Raw genomic sequence first — 17,029 nt, forward strand, 5'->3', positions numbered from 1 at the left:
GCTATGACTGCATTAGATTTAGTGGATTTAGAGCCAAAACCCACATGACCAGTACAGAAACCAGCTTCCCTGGATGCGCTGTGTGTACTGGATAAACCAAAGGGTGTTTCTGTTCCTTGCAGTGCCCAGCTCTGTGCCCACCGGGTCCTCCAGGTCCCCCAGGAATGCCAGGGTTCAAGGTAAGAAAAGTACCATTTGCAGAGGCAAGGGTCTGTCTCCCAAAATAAATACCGCTACAACCTCTGGGATTAAACTGGTTTATATACAGTACACGTCTCCTATAGGCTCCACACCTCTCCAAACCAGCCAGGGTTTATGCTGTCCAAACAGAAAACGCCTAAAGCAGCCAAACATGAGACAAGAGGAGGATTTGGGCAACCTGGTGTAGTGGAGGGTTTCCCTGCCCATGGCAGGGGGGTTGGAACTAGATGATCTTTAAGGTCCCTTCCAACCCAAACCATTCTATGATTCTGTGAAGGGCCTGATCCTGCCCTCTGTGTGCTGTTCCCTCACTCGGAGCAATAGCTGCTCTGCCTCTGCAGAGGCTTTGCACCCTCCGGGTCCCCCCCTGCACGCTGGGGCTCCGTCCCTCGCGGGGTGCCAGATCTAACTACCGATTTTTGGCCACGGCCAGTTGTTGCTACAAGTGAAATTTAACCTTCTGCATAGGGCGAGCACAAAGATGAAAACACCATGTGAGCAGTGGCTCGGGGCTGCCTCGACAACGATCTGCTGCCTTTTCACGTTTCGGAGAGCTGTACAAACCTCCCCGGTTCTTAAATCGTGCTCACAGACCCTGTACACAGAGATACGTGTTTTACTGTAACAAGACATAATTTACAGGGATAAATACAATTTTATTGTCATTTTATGCCCAGTGTAGCACCAGGCAGCTTTCTATTTATGTTGTTTGATTCTGGTTTATAAATTCTAGGTTGCAACCGCCAGGAAACCTCACTCAGTGGTTAAAAATCTCCTTTTCCGTCCCCTCTATGATTTACTTGAATCCTGTGCAGTTGGTTACACCCCAGCAGTGAGCTGAAGTAATACTCGAGGTTTTTTTTTTTAGCAGGGTTTAGCAGAAGTTTAGCAGAATGGGTGGAACATCTCCTGGGAAATGCTCTCAGTCCCTCATGAACTGATCTTTTGCAGGTCTGGTCTCTGAGCTGAGTCATAAATATCATTAGTAATACACAATGTTTAAGGTTTAACTATTCAAAATTCATAGTTTATGAAATGGAAAAGCCTGTGAAGGTCTCCAATCATGATGCAAATGATGCAGAGGACCTTTTGCGTGGTGAGGAATAACATCTGCCATGGCTGAAATTAGTCTGGGTCTCTCCCACAATAACAGGAAGGAGAGCCAAAAAGCAAACTGAATCTGAGTTTAATAAAAGATTTCAGTGGGATATGGATTTCTTTGCAAGCTTGATGATGCAGGCATTAAAGATGAGTTAAAAAGGGAGGTTAAAGATCCAGAATGGGGTTTCCAGAAGTGTCTCAGCCCCACTTTCAAAAGTGATGGGAACTGAGTTCTACCTGTAATTGAGAATTGCATCCAGAGACCTGTGGTCTTATCTCTTTACAAGTCGCTCTTGGAATCCAAATCTGGGAATTTTCTGAAACTAGATCAATTCTGACACAGTGATACCCGGCACAGGAACGGTGCATGGCTGCTTAACCCCAAAAGTGACCTCCGTTCACGTAGTTACAGCACACATGTAGATCGTTTTCCCAGTAAGTTATTTGTGTTGTGTGGGTTTAGGTCTTGCAGCTGTCAAACAAGATTTGAATTTTGAAACTAGGCTGTACGTGGGTAATCTGAGTTCTTATTTCTAGGGACACACTGGTCACAAAGGAGAACCTGGTGAAATAGGAAAAGAAGGAGAGAAGGTAAACTTCCGTTTGGAGAGGGCGGGGGAGGATTTTTCTCTTTCAAAGTACCATTGCAAATAGTTTTTTCAGGAAGACAGGGAGAAATGAGGCAATCGGCCAGACAGCAAGGAGAAGTTACTATAACTGAAGTGTGTTGGCTTCCATAGCTCTGCCTGTGGGACTGTGTGCTAATACTTCAAGAAAATTCATCTTCCCAATAATCATAATGTTAAGATCAGTTCGATACGTTAACTCCTATTGTTTCACATGCAGGGATGTCAGCTCAGGAAAAAGCCCTGCATTAATCACTCAGGTAAATTCCTGACTGACTAAGTGTTCTTGAACGTAGAAGAAATTGTCTATAATATAGAAGCAAATTCTGAAGCAGCAATCCGGGTGGGAGGGAGCTCAAGGAGAAATACGATGGGAAGGTCCCTGGCTTTGGGTTGGCAGGCTCATGCTGTCTCGCCTTGTCTAATTAATTTTTCTTTCCCAGGGTAACCCTGGCCCTCCCGGTCCGCCAGGCATTCCCGGCAGCGTTGGCCTGCAGGTAACACCTACTCTTCAGACCAGTTCTCATGACCTTCTTACTGGGAAACTCAACGGTGCCGTCAATCGCTTTGTGTTATGCAAACAGCTCGTGCCTCTGCACAATAACAGACGTGAAAGTTGATGCTGGTTTCACAGAGCTTTAATTCAGGTCCTGCTTTTGGTACCTCACCTTGGATGAACCATCTCTTGCTGGCACTCTGGTAGAACCTTGAACACCTTTTGGATGGATCTGATGAGCTCCGGGCTGGCTGGGAGGTGGGCTGGGGATGGCAGGCACTCCGAATGCACGTCTGCATGGGATGTCTGCAGTGCCACTTGCTCAGAGGTCACCCTCGAAGGGGAAAAATGTCCTGTTTGTGCACCAGAAGGCTGAGCTTTTTGCTGCTCCCCCCTATTTCTTAATGTTTTCTGTTTTGATGAGTTGCTACATCATGCTGTTTTGCCACTTTGTGTTTAACAGTGATTGCCTTTTAACTGATTTGTTTTCTTAATTAGGGCCCAAGAGGACTAAGAGGCCTCCCTGGTCCAATGGGTCCAGCCGGTGACAGAGTAAGATAAACTTTTTTCAGATTTTTTTTTTTTACTTCCCCCCCCGCCTCAATTTTTCTCATGCAAGGTCCAGGTGGCATTTGTCCTTACTGAAGATCACTGGGGAACTTGTAAAGATACAATTCCAACACCCTCCCAAGCAGAAGAACCTTCCAAAGGCAGGAGGAGTCTACATAGCTGAGGGAGGATTGACAGGATCGGACCCAGGGTTGATTTAAGCATTCAGATCAGAAGGACAAAGTGCTGTCCCTGCAGGACTGACAATGCCAAGGAATCTGGAAAAAAAACCTGAGAAACGTTTAATGAACATTTCCCTTTCTGTTCCAACTCTTTACAAGAAAAAGCAAAAAAAATCTGATGGGCAGATTTTTCAGGACGTGAAAAGTCCCCTCAGTGAGAACAGGGTCAATCTCCAGCTTTGGACTTTTGCCAGGGTCCCTTGACCATCAGCCTAGAGGCTGAATGGTTTTGAATCTGATGAAGTCATGCATTTATTTAGGAATAAGTGTGATAACAAGATACCGAGGCCATGAATGATACCAGTGTATTGCAGGGAGAACGGTGGGGAGATCCAGCGCAGAAACCTGCTTGTTCAGAGGATCTTTTGCAAGACTGCACTGCAAGCTAGCAAGAAGAATGGGGTATCTTCCCAGGGCTTTTGTTTTCTTAGATTGCGGTGTAAGGTAGGGATGCTGTTCCTTCACCCTCTGCCAGCCGCAGCATTACCATGATGTGTTGTTCTTCACAGGGTGACATTGGTTTCCGAGGGCCACCTGGAATCCCAGGACCTCCAGGGAAAGCCGTATGTATCTACTTCTCAGCACCTCTGTGGCCCTGCCTTCCACAGCCAAAGCCCAAAGTTTATTCCTCCTGCACCAAACTCTTTGCTGGCAGCGAACGGGAGGGGTGTGCTGCCCATCCCCAGCAGATTATCCCCTTTTTCCCTCCTGTTAGAGCGATGTTATTTCACCCGACCCAGATCTCATGATGTCTTTCTGCCAGTTGTGCCCCATGACAGAACAAGTTCACCACATTTCCATCGCTCTCTGTTCTCCACTGCTCTGCCCAAGCATCAGCAGCTGCGGGCAGCACTCGCAAGGGGCATCTGTGCCGTTCTTGGGAAGGAGAGTTTTGAGGAGCAATCAGTGAGCGCTATCCTGAGCTCACATCCTTTGAGCCTGGTCTGTTCCCAAGTGCTGCAGCTCACCAGGGCTTTTGCTACAAGCAGAAATAGTTGTGTATTAGAGGTGCAGAGCTCTGGGGTGACGCATAGAGCACCAAACCTGCCTGCTTACCTGTGGGCAGGTCCCTGCACCCTCCTTGCTGTGCCCAAATATACGACCTGAGCTGCGTCTGCAGCGTTTTGGCCCCTCTAAGAGGGTTTTCCACTGGCTTGACACCCAGTGTCTCCTTAGTGTGGATAACATAGCATCTGTTTTGTAGCAGGCACCTTCACCTGCCTACGCCAGCCAACGCACCACAGTCTGCGTTGACCCCGAGGCATTGCCACCCACTGGGGTCCCCTCCCTATTCTTCACAATTGTGGAAGAAATTAATCCGAACTAAAATAAAATGAGGTGTCCGCTGTCCACCAAATGTTTAACTCCAAGCAGGATCTTGACAGTAAATACTAAAGCTTTTTTCCCCGCTCTACTTCTGATTAAAGAAGATGCTTCATTAAGTAAAGGAGAAGATGGTCTCTGCCCTGAGGGACTGTTGGCCAAGTCCCTTCCGCGATTCATCCGTGTGTCAGGAATTGCAGAGCGTAACTGAGAAAGTTACACCAAGCTCCCAGGGGAAGGTGGGCGCTCAGCCTCTGCTAATGCCAGCAAATGGCACAAAAACACCTCCATCCTAAGGCGATGTTGGCGACTAAACTGGTCAAGGGGCTGGAAAATAAAACTTATGAGGAGCGGCTGAGGGAGTTGGGGCTGTTTAGCCTGGAGAAGAGGAGGCTGAGGGGAGACCTGATTACAGCCTACAAATACTTGAGAAGGGATGGTGGGGAGGTGGGGGAAGGGCTCTTTACATTAGTGATGGGTGACAGAACAAGAGGAAATGGGTAGAAGCTTAGTCAAGGGAGATTCAGGTTGGATGTTAGGAAGTATTTCTTCTCTGAAAGGGTTGTCAGCCACTGGAATAGGCTGCCCAGGGACGTGGTTGAGTCCCCATCCCTGGATGTGTTTAAGAATAGGGTGGATGATCTACTTGGGGATATGGTTTAATGGGGATTAGGGACGTTTGGACTCGATGATCTCTGAGGTCTTTTCCAACCTAGAAATCTATGAAATCTATGAAATCCTTTGCACCCTTGGAACGTTAATCTTTCGCTGTGTGATGAAGCTGCTTAATGGCTTTTCCTCCTCTGTCATAGGGAGCCCAAGGAAACAAAGGACCTCAAGGATTCAGGGGGCCCAAAGGCGATACTGTAAGTGCAGTAAAACACCCGTGTGCTCAAATCTTGGACGTGATGTTCAAAGGAGCGTGTTGGACAGGTTCATTATGGCTCGTCCCCTGCTCGGTTTGTTTGAACAGGAGGTGAAAGGGATGAAAGTATTCCTCTTAAAAATTAGATGTTTAAGTCTTATTAAGATGCCTAAGTAGTGGGATGCCTGAGTGCTTCTTACAGTCCAGAGCACAGGGATCAGATCGTACGCGGCCATCCCTTGAAATGATGCAGAATGCTCCCAGATGCTGCAGCCAGCATTGGGCCAGTTTTCTAGTGTGTCCTAAAAGAACCACCACGCCTATATGGCCAGGACAGGAGCCAGCACAAACTGCATGAAATGTCCCTACAGGATTTGTGTGTTGTCTTTATTGTCTGATTGTTCTTAAGGTTGCATCCTGGATAATACAGGATTTATTCCTGATTTCTAGGGTAGACCTGGACCGAAAGGAAACCCAGGGGCACGTGGACTCATAGGAGAACCTGTAAGTCAATTAAGATGCAAGTTTCACCGTTGTTTTGCTTGCAGATGATGAGATAAAACATGATAGGAGAAATCTTGCATCTTACAGTCTTTGCCATCAAACTTCTGCTCTGTGGGTCTGTGTAACCTTCAGTGTACTCCTGGTTGGACCAAGCCCTAGTTGTACTGCTGTTTGTGAAAAATCTCCCCGTCTGCCATTACAACTAGAGTTGGACCCATTGCCAAAAGGTTCTTTGTGAATGTATTTTGCAAACCACAGAGTCTCCTCATAACCTTAACCTGTGTTGTGATGGTTGCAGGGCATGCCTGGCAAGGATGGACGGGATGGAGCTCCTGGACTCGATGGTGAGAAGGTTTGTAAAGTCCTATTTAAACACTGCAGGAAAGATTTCTCTTACTGTCCCATGTGTGTTGCAAAGCCACTGATGCCCATCAAGGAAGAGCATGGCTGGAAAGCTTTTGCTTCTAAAGAGTTTTCCAGCAGTGTAACTAGTGAAGAAGAGCGAAGTTGCTTCTATTAATTAATCCCAAGGAAATTCCCTAAAGAAAGAAGATGCACATAGGTGCCATGCACATATGGTCTAAACTCAGCTGTGTCCCTACACTTAGTGGTTCCTACTGACTGACTCTAGGCCTTCAGAGATGTCTTCTCAGAGCTGTTGACAGACACATCTGTTTATTTTAATAGGCTGTAGACAAAATGCTGTCAGGTACTAGTTGCCTGGTTTTTGAATGGTGATCCTGCAGAAACATGGACCGTGTGCTGCCAAGGAAGGCTGGTTGCTGCAAGAGGACTAAGGAAACACCTGGGAGCTCTGGGCACCCCCTGTCCAGTGGCTGCCCACCTCCTGTAGGCACAATGGGTTGTTGGTGCTGCATATGTGGGGAGGGAGATGACGAATGGGAACGTGTCTCCTACCTGTGTCAGACCATTTTCCAGTAGCAGAGGGTCTCTCCTAACCTCTCGATATCCGCAGGGTGATGCAGCTCGCATGGGTGCTCCTGGAGAGAAGGGGCCAAACGGACTGCCCGTGAGTATGGCAGCAGGACCCGTCAGCTTTGGGGCGGTACAGCGGCTTGGCCTGGGCACAGGGATCCTTCCCGGGGAGAGGGGAGGCTCGTTTCGTGCATTGGCTCACAAGGGGCCCCATTTAAGCCAAAAGGAAACTCACTTTTCCCACCATACAAACAGGGGAGCGGTGTACAAAACAGAATTTGGAGTAGCACCAACCACTAGTACAGTAACACCCTGGCTTTTGGCTGCTCTGACTCTGCTTAAAATTTAGATTCGGGAAGGATTTTCTCTTTCACATCCCAGTGACCTGCGTCCCTTATGCAGGGAGGTAAAATCTGGGATACAAATGACCATAATTCAACAATAGCCTGAGCTCTGTCCCTGGCTTAGTAGTGTTCATTGGCAAAATGTTTCATCTCCTAGTCTTCCCACTATTTAAATAGAGGTAGAATATTCTTCCTGGTTTACAGGATATTTTGAACACCCCTGGAGAGTGGTTTCTGCTGTGCAAAGTGTTGCTGCTGCTGCTCTATTTGTATATTCCTCCTCTTTGCTCTAATTGTCAAGGTTTAGTGCCCGTAGAGCTGCTACCGCAGTGAACAAGAGGGAAACTGAAGCCGTAATTTTCATGGTGAAAGCTGCAGAAATGTCAATCCTCCATTGCTTCCAGCAAACATTGTTCCTTGTATGTCAAATCAGACCAGAATAACGAATTTAATAACTCCACTTCTTCTGACATTGCTTTAATTTATTTTTTTTTCAGGGACTGCCTGGAAGAGCAGGTATCAAAGGCTCAAAGGGCGAACCAGTAAGTGAATCTCTGTAATGATGGGTTCTGGTGCGGAAGGTACTAAACGTGTCATGGCAAGGCTGCTCAGCTTTTGGGGACTGGTGCCCACAAGTAGACCCTGGTCCTGGAGATCTTAAGGGAGTCCTGGGAGGACTTACCCTGGTGTCAGCATTCCTGCCAGGGCTGGTTCCCTGGCAGTGAGGAGCAGGCACGGGGTGTAACGACTGAGCTGGCCCTGCTCTTGCTGAGACAGCTCTTGCACCTGGCTCAGTGAGGACATAGCAGGTAGGCAGGAGAGTCGTCAGTGGTTTAGTAAACCTCAGAAGGAAGCGTTCCCCTTTTTGTCCAAGTCCCAAGAGCGGACATCATCTTTGGGAACCAAAAGGCTGAGCATCTGCAGGGAGGAGCAGGATTATCTCGTCTTGCCCTTTGGAGACTTTCCCCCACCTCAGGAGAAGAGCTTCCTTGGAGCTTTAGATTGGCACCTATGTGTGAGATAAAAGAAAATCTCAGAGAGACCAAAGCAATCCAGCACAAAGCTGGCCTGGAAAGTGTCTTTTTTTTATTGTCCCTCCCATTCCTTTCTGAATTTCCCCCTCTGCACCTGCACCATTATTCTTGTTAATCCTCATGCGTGAGAGAGCACTGCAGGAAGACTTCTCCTTGCAGAAATGTGATGCAGAAAGGAATGAAACGGGGTGTCCTGAGCGTGGCTCCGAAAGAGCATCCCTGTCTCACTTAGCCCGCAATGGGATGTGGTGGCACTGCTCTGGGGCCGGCAGCCCTCCCCAGTCACTGGTCCCAGGACAGGCCATACAGCTCACCTGTTCTTTAAACGTCTGTTCTTTACAGTTTTCTTTCCTTGATCTTAAAACCGGGAAAGTTTACAGCTGTTTTTATTTCCCAATCCAGGTTTTAACTCCCTCCCCCATTTGTTGCTCCAGGTAGGCCAGAAATGACTCTCTGAAGTTACACCCTAACTGAGGGTTTGCTTTCTCCTCTGCAGGGCAGTCCTGGAGAGATGGGAGAGGCCGGTCCCTCCGGAGAGCCGGGCATCCCTGTACGTATCCGCATCAGTGACACCTATCGTGAGCTCTCTGCTCCAAACCAAGCGAAGCCGGAGCTCCCATCCTGCTTCCCTGCACAAATAAAGCTTTTAGTAAGGGGATGGGTGCTGTGCTGCCTCGCAAGATGTGCCAGCCTGTGGTGGGAGCCAGCCAGGTGGGCACATCCCTGCGCGGGCATCATGCTGCAGCAGAGGTGAAAGCCCACCAAGGCAAGGGGGGCAGGAAGTTTGGGATTGAAATAACCTGGGATCCAGGAATATGTTCTGGCTCCACAGTGGGTTGGGAAGGGTGGATTCATGGCTCCTAACTGGCACGTTTTGGTGTTGTTGCCAGGGCGATGTTGGTATTCCTGGTGAGAGAGGTCTGCCGGGACCCAGAGGAGCAACTGTAAGTACAACGCTGCTTGTAAATCAAATCGATAGAAAATTGAGTTCGGTACGTGGGGATTGCTCTCTGGCTAAAATAAAAGGTCAACAGTCTCTCTTGGAATCGTTTCTGGGGAGTTTTGGCAGCAGAGGAATTACTCCCCCGTAAACGGGTCAGATCCTGCTCTCACTGACGGCTCCGTGCAGATCCAAAGTGGTTCCTCCCGTTTCATTTGGCAAAGCAAGCTGCACGTGTGCCAGGGGTTTGCACACAGAGAGACTGGGCAGTCAGCGGTCCCCTCGTTAGACAGGAATAATAAGGTTGTGCTCGTGCCGAATGCGAGTCGTTAACAAAGCAAAACTCCTGTGAAGCTGTCGCCACACACCTTGCCACCAGCACACCAAACATGCATCCTTCCCGTCCCTGCATCACTTTCCTTGGAGCAGCAGGGGTTCACTGGCAAACCTGATGCCGTACGAGCAACAAAACTGGCAAACCTGCACGTTGTCACAGTGAACGACGGGGGCTTGAAAAGTTAAAAAGTTGCTAGACCTGTTGGGAATCTCTTGCCTTTCTCGCACACGCTTGCAGATTTTTCCCAACTGCTTGAAAGTGCCCCAAGGTTCACAAACATATGGTGGGGGCAGCACCAGAACAGTTTTCAGGTTCCTTCTCCCTCCCAGTACTGCAGCAGCGTTATCTTGCTGGGAGCTTGGAGGTGTGAGCCCCAAGGAAGCAAAGCCCCATACACAGCTCCAGCAGTTTTTGCGTTTGCTCTGTCACCTGAAAACTTTTTGAAACTTCTGGCTTAGAAACATGTGAGGTCCTCCATGGAGCATCTCGTTCCTCCTCTCTCTGCGCTCCCCGCATCATCTCGGAGCCCGAGAAATAAAAAGCTGCAGGAGTTGCAATGCAAACCTGAAAAAACTTCCTGGCTGCCTGTCGTGTCCCTGCTGAAGAGCAGAGACTTTAAGAAACGATATCAGGATGATAAAACCCTGATTTTGTTCACGCTGCTAAAAATGCTAGGGTACCTTTTATTTTGTCACTCCCCAGCTGGTGCTGCCATTGTGGTGCAGCACCATTGGACCTGACCTTCCACTGGTTTTGTTGGGCTTTTTCTCCCCTTCTTAACCTCATGTTGAAATCCAGAAACCTACAGCAAGTCTAACGTGATTTCTCGCGTGTGCCACTTGGAAGAAACGGAGCTGTATGATGATTTATTGGTTGTGAGCAGCTGCTCTTTAAGCTTCCAAGGAGAGGGAAATCAGCCTTAAAAATAAACTAAATTAATAACGTTTGCTTTTATGTCTGCAATTTTTCACCAGAATAGCTGGCCCCACAAAGATATCTTATTATTATAGCCAAAAATCAAATGCAGTCAAGCTAATTGTATTGGTGCAGGCTTCTGCCATGGATGCCAGAGCAGATCGCACGGTATTGCAATGCGATAAACCCGTGTTTATTTCTGATTTCTGAATTGTATTTATTGGAGTCTGAATTTGTATGAAATATAGTGAAGCCTGGGCTATTCTGAGAGGCAGGATTCGTCCAGACTGTTGGCTCAAAACACTTTGACTCTATTTATCATGGCATACCGAGGGCTTCTTCCTATTCAGAGGCTGCCAGGTTCTCTCAGGTCCCACCACTTTCAAAGGCGCCAGCACAGCAGAGTCATTTTTGGTATTTATAACTCTCAAAGTTCCTCACTGAATTACAAGCAGAAAACAGACGTGGAAACAGTAACCACAAAAATACCTGAGCGGTTTTCTAGCTTTTGGAAGACGATGCTGCCTTGTGTCAGCAGATGGGCTCCTTCTTCTGGGCAGAACCTGGTTTCTGCACAAGGTCACGGCCGTGCTGATCTTGAGAGCCAGGCAGGGATACGGGCAACTGGTTTGGATCATACATTGTGTCACACATCACGCCAGGATTTCCTCTTCACGGTGACCAGAAAAAATTATGAGAGACAGTGGGAGTTCAGATATGGGGGAGAATTTGTAGGGGTAACAGGGAAAAAAATAGAGATGCTGGTTTAAGGCAGGGCACACCTGCACTGCAGTCTAGTAGACAGCTGGTTTCTTGGGTGCATTGGGCAGCCCGTGCTGAGCGATCCTCTGCCTGTGGCGCCCAGTTTGAGGTTTATTTGTATTCCACACCCAGCAGAGACGGCTGTGGAAAGAGGGAAAGCTGAAGTCCCACCTTGTGACAGACGTTTGCCTAAGGCATCTATTTCAAGAAGAAGATGGGATTTAGATGCCTAAATTACTTAGGGTTTTTTTTTCACCCCAGATCTTTATCGCATATGTGATTTTTTTCTCAGCAGAAAGTGATAGAGTCTCCTAAGGTAATGTTTGTGTTCTGTCTAGTGAGCCGGGCTCGTAAAAGCACCTGCACTAACAGCATAAGAGACTGCGTTTTTATATATTGCTGGGACAAAGTATGTCCAAGCAAGTGGATGCATTTTTCGTGTCCAAGTATATGCAGCACACATTTTATAGTAATTTCTTGCAGAACTGGATCAATTAAAAGCATAATATTAGGATGGGAGATCCCCTTTAATATATATAATGTATATAGACATGTATATATATAGACATATTGTCTATGCCTTATCATGCTACCACTTTTGGCTGTCATTGATCTTTACTACTCATGAGTATGGTGTGTCATTAAGCATTAATATATACAAATAAGCATTTTTTGCTAATAATAACGTTATTAATAAAGCTCAGTAAACACCAAACACTGTTTTAGAGCGGCTCATCAGCGAGCGTGCTGCAGTACAGAGCCGCGTGCTCGCTCGCTGTTACACGTGGGCCAATTCAATTACACGAGTGACATCCCTGGCCCTGAATTTTCTTTGTACCAAACCTCATCTTTCTCTTTTCAGGGCCCACTCGGTCTCCAGGGCCCGCTGGGAGTCCCCGGTGTCCGAGGTTTCCAGGTCAGTATGCTGACAGGGGTGATATAACGCGCGGCGTGTTTCGGCAGCCCACTTTCTGCAAACCTCTGGCAAGACAAGTGCCTGATGGCAACGAGCAATAGGAAGAAAGGTCTTTCCACTTGCCAGCACCAGACTGGCACCTTTATTAACACAATATGGTAGAAAAAGCTCAAGGCCAGATAAGGTGCCCGCTGGAACAATTTATATTTAGTATTTGTTTGCAAAAGAAGGGTTTGAGTTTGACCTACGTAAAGACACCTTAATTCCTCCTCCATCTGGGCACTCCCAGCCTGTAGGTCTTCAGGGAATTCCTCCTCCCTTCTGCTGCGGTGGGGGGACTCCTATTTCTTCACCCCACCTCCAAGGGAGGGTTCACAACCACTGTCCATTCTCCGGTGAAACTGGCTGAAAACCAGTGTAGGGTGGTACCTTCTGGGAGCATCACTCGCTTAGGAGTCACAGATTTGGTTTTATTAGCAGAAGACTAAAGGTCTAAAGGCTGGATAGCTAAATGGTCTAAAGGCAGGGTGGCTGAAACGTGGTGGGGCAGAAGTCAGAGTGAGCCGTACCAACCAATGTACCACCAGCAAGAAGTGCCCAGGTCCTGGGGGAAAAGGAGAGAGGAGATCTAAGACAAATGACCTTTTTGAACATGTTATCGAGACTGGTGAACTTTGGGAATGTCAAGACACGCAGAGTTTCCCAACACTGTAAGCTGCAGCTCGTTTTCTTTCTTTTCCCAACAGGGTCCCAAAGGTGCCAGTGGTGAACCTGGCCTCCCTGGTCCAACTGGAATTCGTGGAGAGTTAGGTGACAGGGTAAGGAGAAGACATCTGTAACCAATTCCTGTTTGGGAAATGTGAAATTAGAGCATGATGGGGCCTCTGAACACGGTGTAGCTGATGTCACCCCAGCAAACACAAGCAGGCTTGGCAGAAGGTGGGTACATCGGGCATCCCAGTCCATCCTCTGCCGCGCTGCGTGCCCAAGACTGACCCTACAACAGGTAGCAGGATTTGTGCATCATGTCTCTTCTGTTCCCATCCTTGTTTCCGTTCGGAACTCACAGTATTTTTAGATAGCAGAGGTTGTTTAAAAGAGAGTTGGGGATCCTCTCCTAGCCAGAAGAGAAGATTGTTTGGTTTTTTTCCCCTGCTTTGTGTGCTGATCTCACCAAAGCCTTGCTCCCCATGAGCACAGCAGAGCTGATTCATGCATTCCTGTTATTCAGATGCTCGATTAGGATTTCTGATTTTTTTTTTTTAAATTACAGTTTACTCAGTGATTTTCTTTCTAAACAGCAACACACCCGGGCCCCATACCTCAGAATAAATGCAACTTTTTATTTAAATGAACTCATTCTCATTTAAAAGAAGCCAGCAGGGTAAAGTGAAGGACATTTTTTAGGGGCTTGCAGGAGAACAGTAGCCGTGTGTTCCTGGCTCCCTCAGCTCCAGCTTTAAGGTGAAGTTTCTGGGTTTCACAATGGCCTTTCTGTGCTGGCTCCGGGCAGGTCTGAAAAAGCCTCTTGGAGGGGCTGCGAGCCTGGAAGAGCAGAACAGGAGGGGGATTGTGGAGCTGCGGGGTTCTGGCTGCATTCAGGGCTTCACCGCGGTGAAAAAATGTATGTTCAGAGGGGAAGAGGCCCCTGCACAGAGCAGCCTGGTACCCAGAGAGCTGCTCCGAGCAGAGGGAGGGGAAATGTTATGCTTAAAGCAAAAAAAAAAAGACAAATCTAGCTTCTAGAAGTTAAGCGTAGTTACTTTAAGATGTAATTGTTGATTGTTTAACACCCCAGCTCGTTTACAGGTTTGGGCTGGGAAGACCCTAAAACCACAGACCGTATCTTTCTAGCTTAAACAAACTGCCTTTGCTGCTGGGGGCGATGGTGTCTGCTGGGGGGGACACAAAAGAGCACAGCAGATACTGCTTTGCTGCCAAGCCAGCCCGCTGCTCCTGACGCAGAGGAGAACTGCAAATCCAGGATCAATAGAATTCCACCATCCCAGCTGCAGCTAACCCATCCTGCTCTCCTGAAAGCAATTCTGGCTTTTCTTTTCTTTGGGGGAAAAAAAAATTTATTCCTGCAAGCCCAAGTTAACAGGCACTGATACGCTTTTCTCAGTCCTTGGACTGACTGTTGCCAGGGATGTAAACCAGCACATCAGGAAGTGTGTTTTTCTTGCATGAAAAACACAAAAGGTTTAATGCATTTGATCATAAGATATAAAATAGCATTGAGATGATACACAAACCATCTTGTTGGAGTGGGATATTGGGGAGAGGAAGGATTTGACTGTTACTACTGACTGTGGTAGTAATAGGTAAATGGTTTTTTCGAAGTATTTTTATCAAGATCAAATTCCTGGGGATTCGGAATGCTGGCAGGCATCGGGGCAACGTGTCTCAGCTCCACACCAGCATCACTAGATGCTTGGCAAAAAGCATTCGTTGTGTTTAACTGATAGAGTGACACAAACGTGTGGACGGCTGGTGGACGTGGAGCTGGTGGTCCTGCAGTCCTGTCACTTGTTCCTGCTGCTCGGAATTACTGCTGCTGTGATCTACACAGTTTTGAATCAAAGTCTTTTGGGCTAAGCTTTTCTTCAGGGGCCTGTTCCGTGCAGGACACAGTCTTTGGTGACTAAGGTGTGTTTTATGGCCATAAACTTTCATGGAGCTTTGGGACTCCGTGAAGTTGGAGGTACGAATCTAGATGACAAGGTTCGGAAAAGAATATATTGCCTTTACCATCAGCAAACATAACATGGAAGTTATAAATAGCCACAGCCATTCTTGCATTTCCACATTCCGTTGTCTGTTTTGTCAAGAATTATTTTTTTTGAAGAGAAATCCCCTTCCCTTTTTTAACTTATTCAGTGCTTGACTTGATCAAAATGACACGCCCTTATTATACGTGTTTGCCCTTCTCCAAGATTTTGTTCTGCTGAGCCATCTCCAAATCCAATTATTAAAAAAAGATCAGTTTGCAGATGCCAGACTGATGAATGTGCTGTAGAAATCCTGTTTGAAGGGTAAAATGGTTGAATTTCCCAGTAGAGAAGAAATTCTGGGGTTCTCCTGAGCTCCTCGTTGGTTCTGCTAAATGGACCCAAAGTCACAGAATGGAGCTGACAGCATCCCATGTCCTCTCTGTGAATGCCAGGGAGATAAAGTCGGAAGGATTTTAGGATTTTTCAAGTTGCCTGAATTATTCCAAGGGTGATAATCAGTTCATCATCTCAATGTATTTTATTCCTGTGGCTGTTTTGTTCTGTGAATCTCAAAGTCAGCAGCACCTAACGCTAAATCCCTGGGAAAACTGACAGTCTAATAAAGCCTTGAAAAACCATCCTGACTCTTTGCCCTCATGGTACAAAAATGTTCTCGTCCATTTTATACCATGAGTAAATTCAATCTGCTTCTCACATCTTCAGGTGTGAGAGGCGGGGATCAATCGATTGCCCACCAGTTTCATCCTGGACCTCGTCCTTTAATTTGTGAATTTGTAAAATTGCTGTTTCAGTCACGACAGTGAGATGACAATAATGAAAAGCAGAAGGGCAGAAGCAAAACAGAGTTCCTGCCCCTGGGATGGATGAGAAAGATGACTTTTGTGGCACAGGTTTTAAAGACTAGGATTAAAAGCACAGAATTTATTTTAGTTTTATTTAGGAGACTGAGGAGGATGGTATGAAAAAGGCCAATGTAGATAACCCACGTCAGGCAGGTGGGCAGCCATGCATCACCCAACCACGTCAAGAAGGTCATACTGGTCTGGGTGGATGAGGACTTGGGCAGAGGACCACCAGTCCTGAGCTGGGAGGTCCTGCCTGGTCCAGCAGCTGCTCTGCACTGCAGGCAAGAGCCTGAGAAACCATCCTACAACACAAACCCGTGACTGTAGAGGGTGCTAAAAAATAGCAAGGATGCCTAAAGCCTCCTCTTGTTTCTGAGAAGTGGGAATAAGATTTGGTCCCTTCTACTTGGCAGGTAGGAGACTAATTCCCAGCCCCTTGCTGAGTGAGTAACTGCCTGACCGCACCAGGAATTCACAGGAAAATAACAGTTGGAGTTCATTTGCCTTCTTTCTCTTACTTATTCACAGGGTCCTACTGGTGTTCCTGGTCCCAAAGGTAACCAGGTAAGCAAAGCTGATCTTCTTTCTGGGATAACTTTCATGCTGTGGTCAGCAGACACATTTAAACCGCCCGCTTTCCCTCCTTTCAAATGAAAATATCCCGGTGCAGGCACCAACAAAACCCTCTTTGGTCCCGTTTTTTCCTGCGTTGGCAAAAGAGATGTAGTCTGTTCTGGTAGAGACACATGACAACACTGTGATAAAGACACTGGACTGTTTATTTTGTAACCACGAGGCATGCTCTATATGAGCTCCTCGCATCATGTTCCTCCTGAATTAAGCTTAGAAGCGCAGCTTTTTGCTGAACATCATCTGCCTGATGCAGAGGATTCATCCTAGCCTCAGAGCCTGGCACACTAGCAGACTAATGTAATCTTTTACTTTTTGCTGCTTAACCCCCAGAGTTGGATTAATCTCAGTGATGACCTTTTGAGCCAGTTTTCCCCAAATGTATGACTTTCATTAATGCACAACTGTGTTTTTGTAGAAAATGAGTGCTTTTCCAGCAAGCTTTGTTAACCAGTGTCAGTGTGGTCCCTGTTTTGTTGCTAAAGGAAAGACCAACTTAACCTGCATTTCTCTGGAAATAACTTCTCTAAAGCCACTGAGTCACCATAACAATGATCATCATTTGCTCTAATTGCTGTGTCAGGGGAAGAAATTTAGATTCCCTACAAAAGAAACACCAATGCCAGCCTGTGGATGTCTGTCTCAGCCACTCCACCAGGGCTCTCATCTGTATGAATTCAGCCTTTCATCCAAGTGCCAGCTTGTTGCAAAAGGCACCTAGTCCTCGT

The 17,029-nt window shown here is 47.1% G+C and overlaps 1 protein-coding gene across 1 annotated transcript in view; it reads left to right on the forward strand.

Moving 5' to 3' along the window:
* COL9A3 (collagen type IX alpha 3 chain) overlaps positions 1 to 17,029 on the forward strand; it is a 38,535-nt gene that overhangs the window by 14,752 nt on the left and 6,754 nt on the right. Inside the window, exons 11-25 of the mRNA XM_009981558.2 lie at positions 123 to 179; positions 1,840 to 1,893; positions 2,372 to 2,425; positions 2,923 to 2,976; positions 3,725 to 3,778; positions 5,351 to 5,404; positions 5,854 to 5,907; positions 6,206 to 6,259; positions 6,884 to 6,937; positions 7,685 to 7,729; positions 8,718 to 8,771; positions 9,112 to 9,165; positions 12,038 to 12,091; positions 12,838 to 12,909; positions 16,200 to 16,235. Of these exons, the coding sequence (XP_009979860.2) occupies positions 123 to 179; positions 1,840 to 1,893; positions 2,372 to 2,425; positions 2,923 to 2,976; positions 3,725 to 3,778; positions 5,351 to 5,404; positions 5,854 to 5,907; positions 6,206 to 6,259; positions 6,884 to 6,937; positions 7,685 to 7,729; positions 8,718 to 8,771; positions 9,112 to 9,165; positions 12,038 to 12,091; positions 12,838 to 12,909; positions 16,200 to 16,235 (804 nt within the window). The remainder of the gene's footprint in view (positions 1 to 122; positions 180 to 1,839; positions 1,894 to 2,371; positions 2,426 to 2,922; positions 2,977 to 3,724; positions 3,779 to 5,350; positions 5,405 to 5,853; positions 5,908 to 6,205; positions 6,260 to 6,883; positions 6,938 to 7,684; positions 7,730 to 8,717; positions 8,772 to 9,111; positions 9,166 to 12,037; positions 12,092 to 12,837; positions 12,910 to 16,199; positions 16,236 to 17,029) is intronic.

The sequence above is a fragment of the Tauraco erythrolophus genome, chromosome 18 (genome assembly GCF_009769465.1).
Source record: "Tauraco erythrolophus isolate bTauEry1 chromosome 18, bTauEry1.pri, whole genome shotgun sequence".
In the NCBI taxonomy this organism is placed as follows: Eukaryota; Metazoa; Chordata; class Aves; order Musophagiformes; family Musophagidae; genus Tauraco; species Tauraco erythrolophus.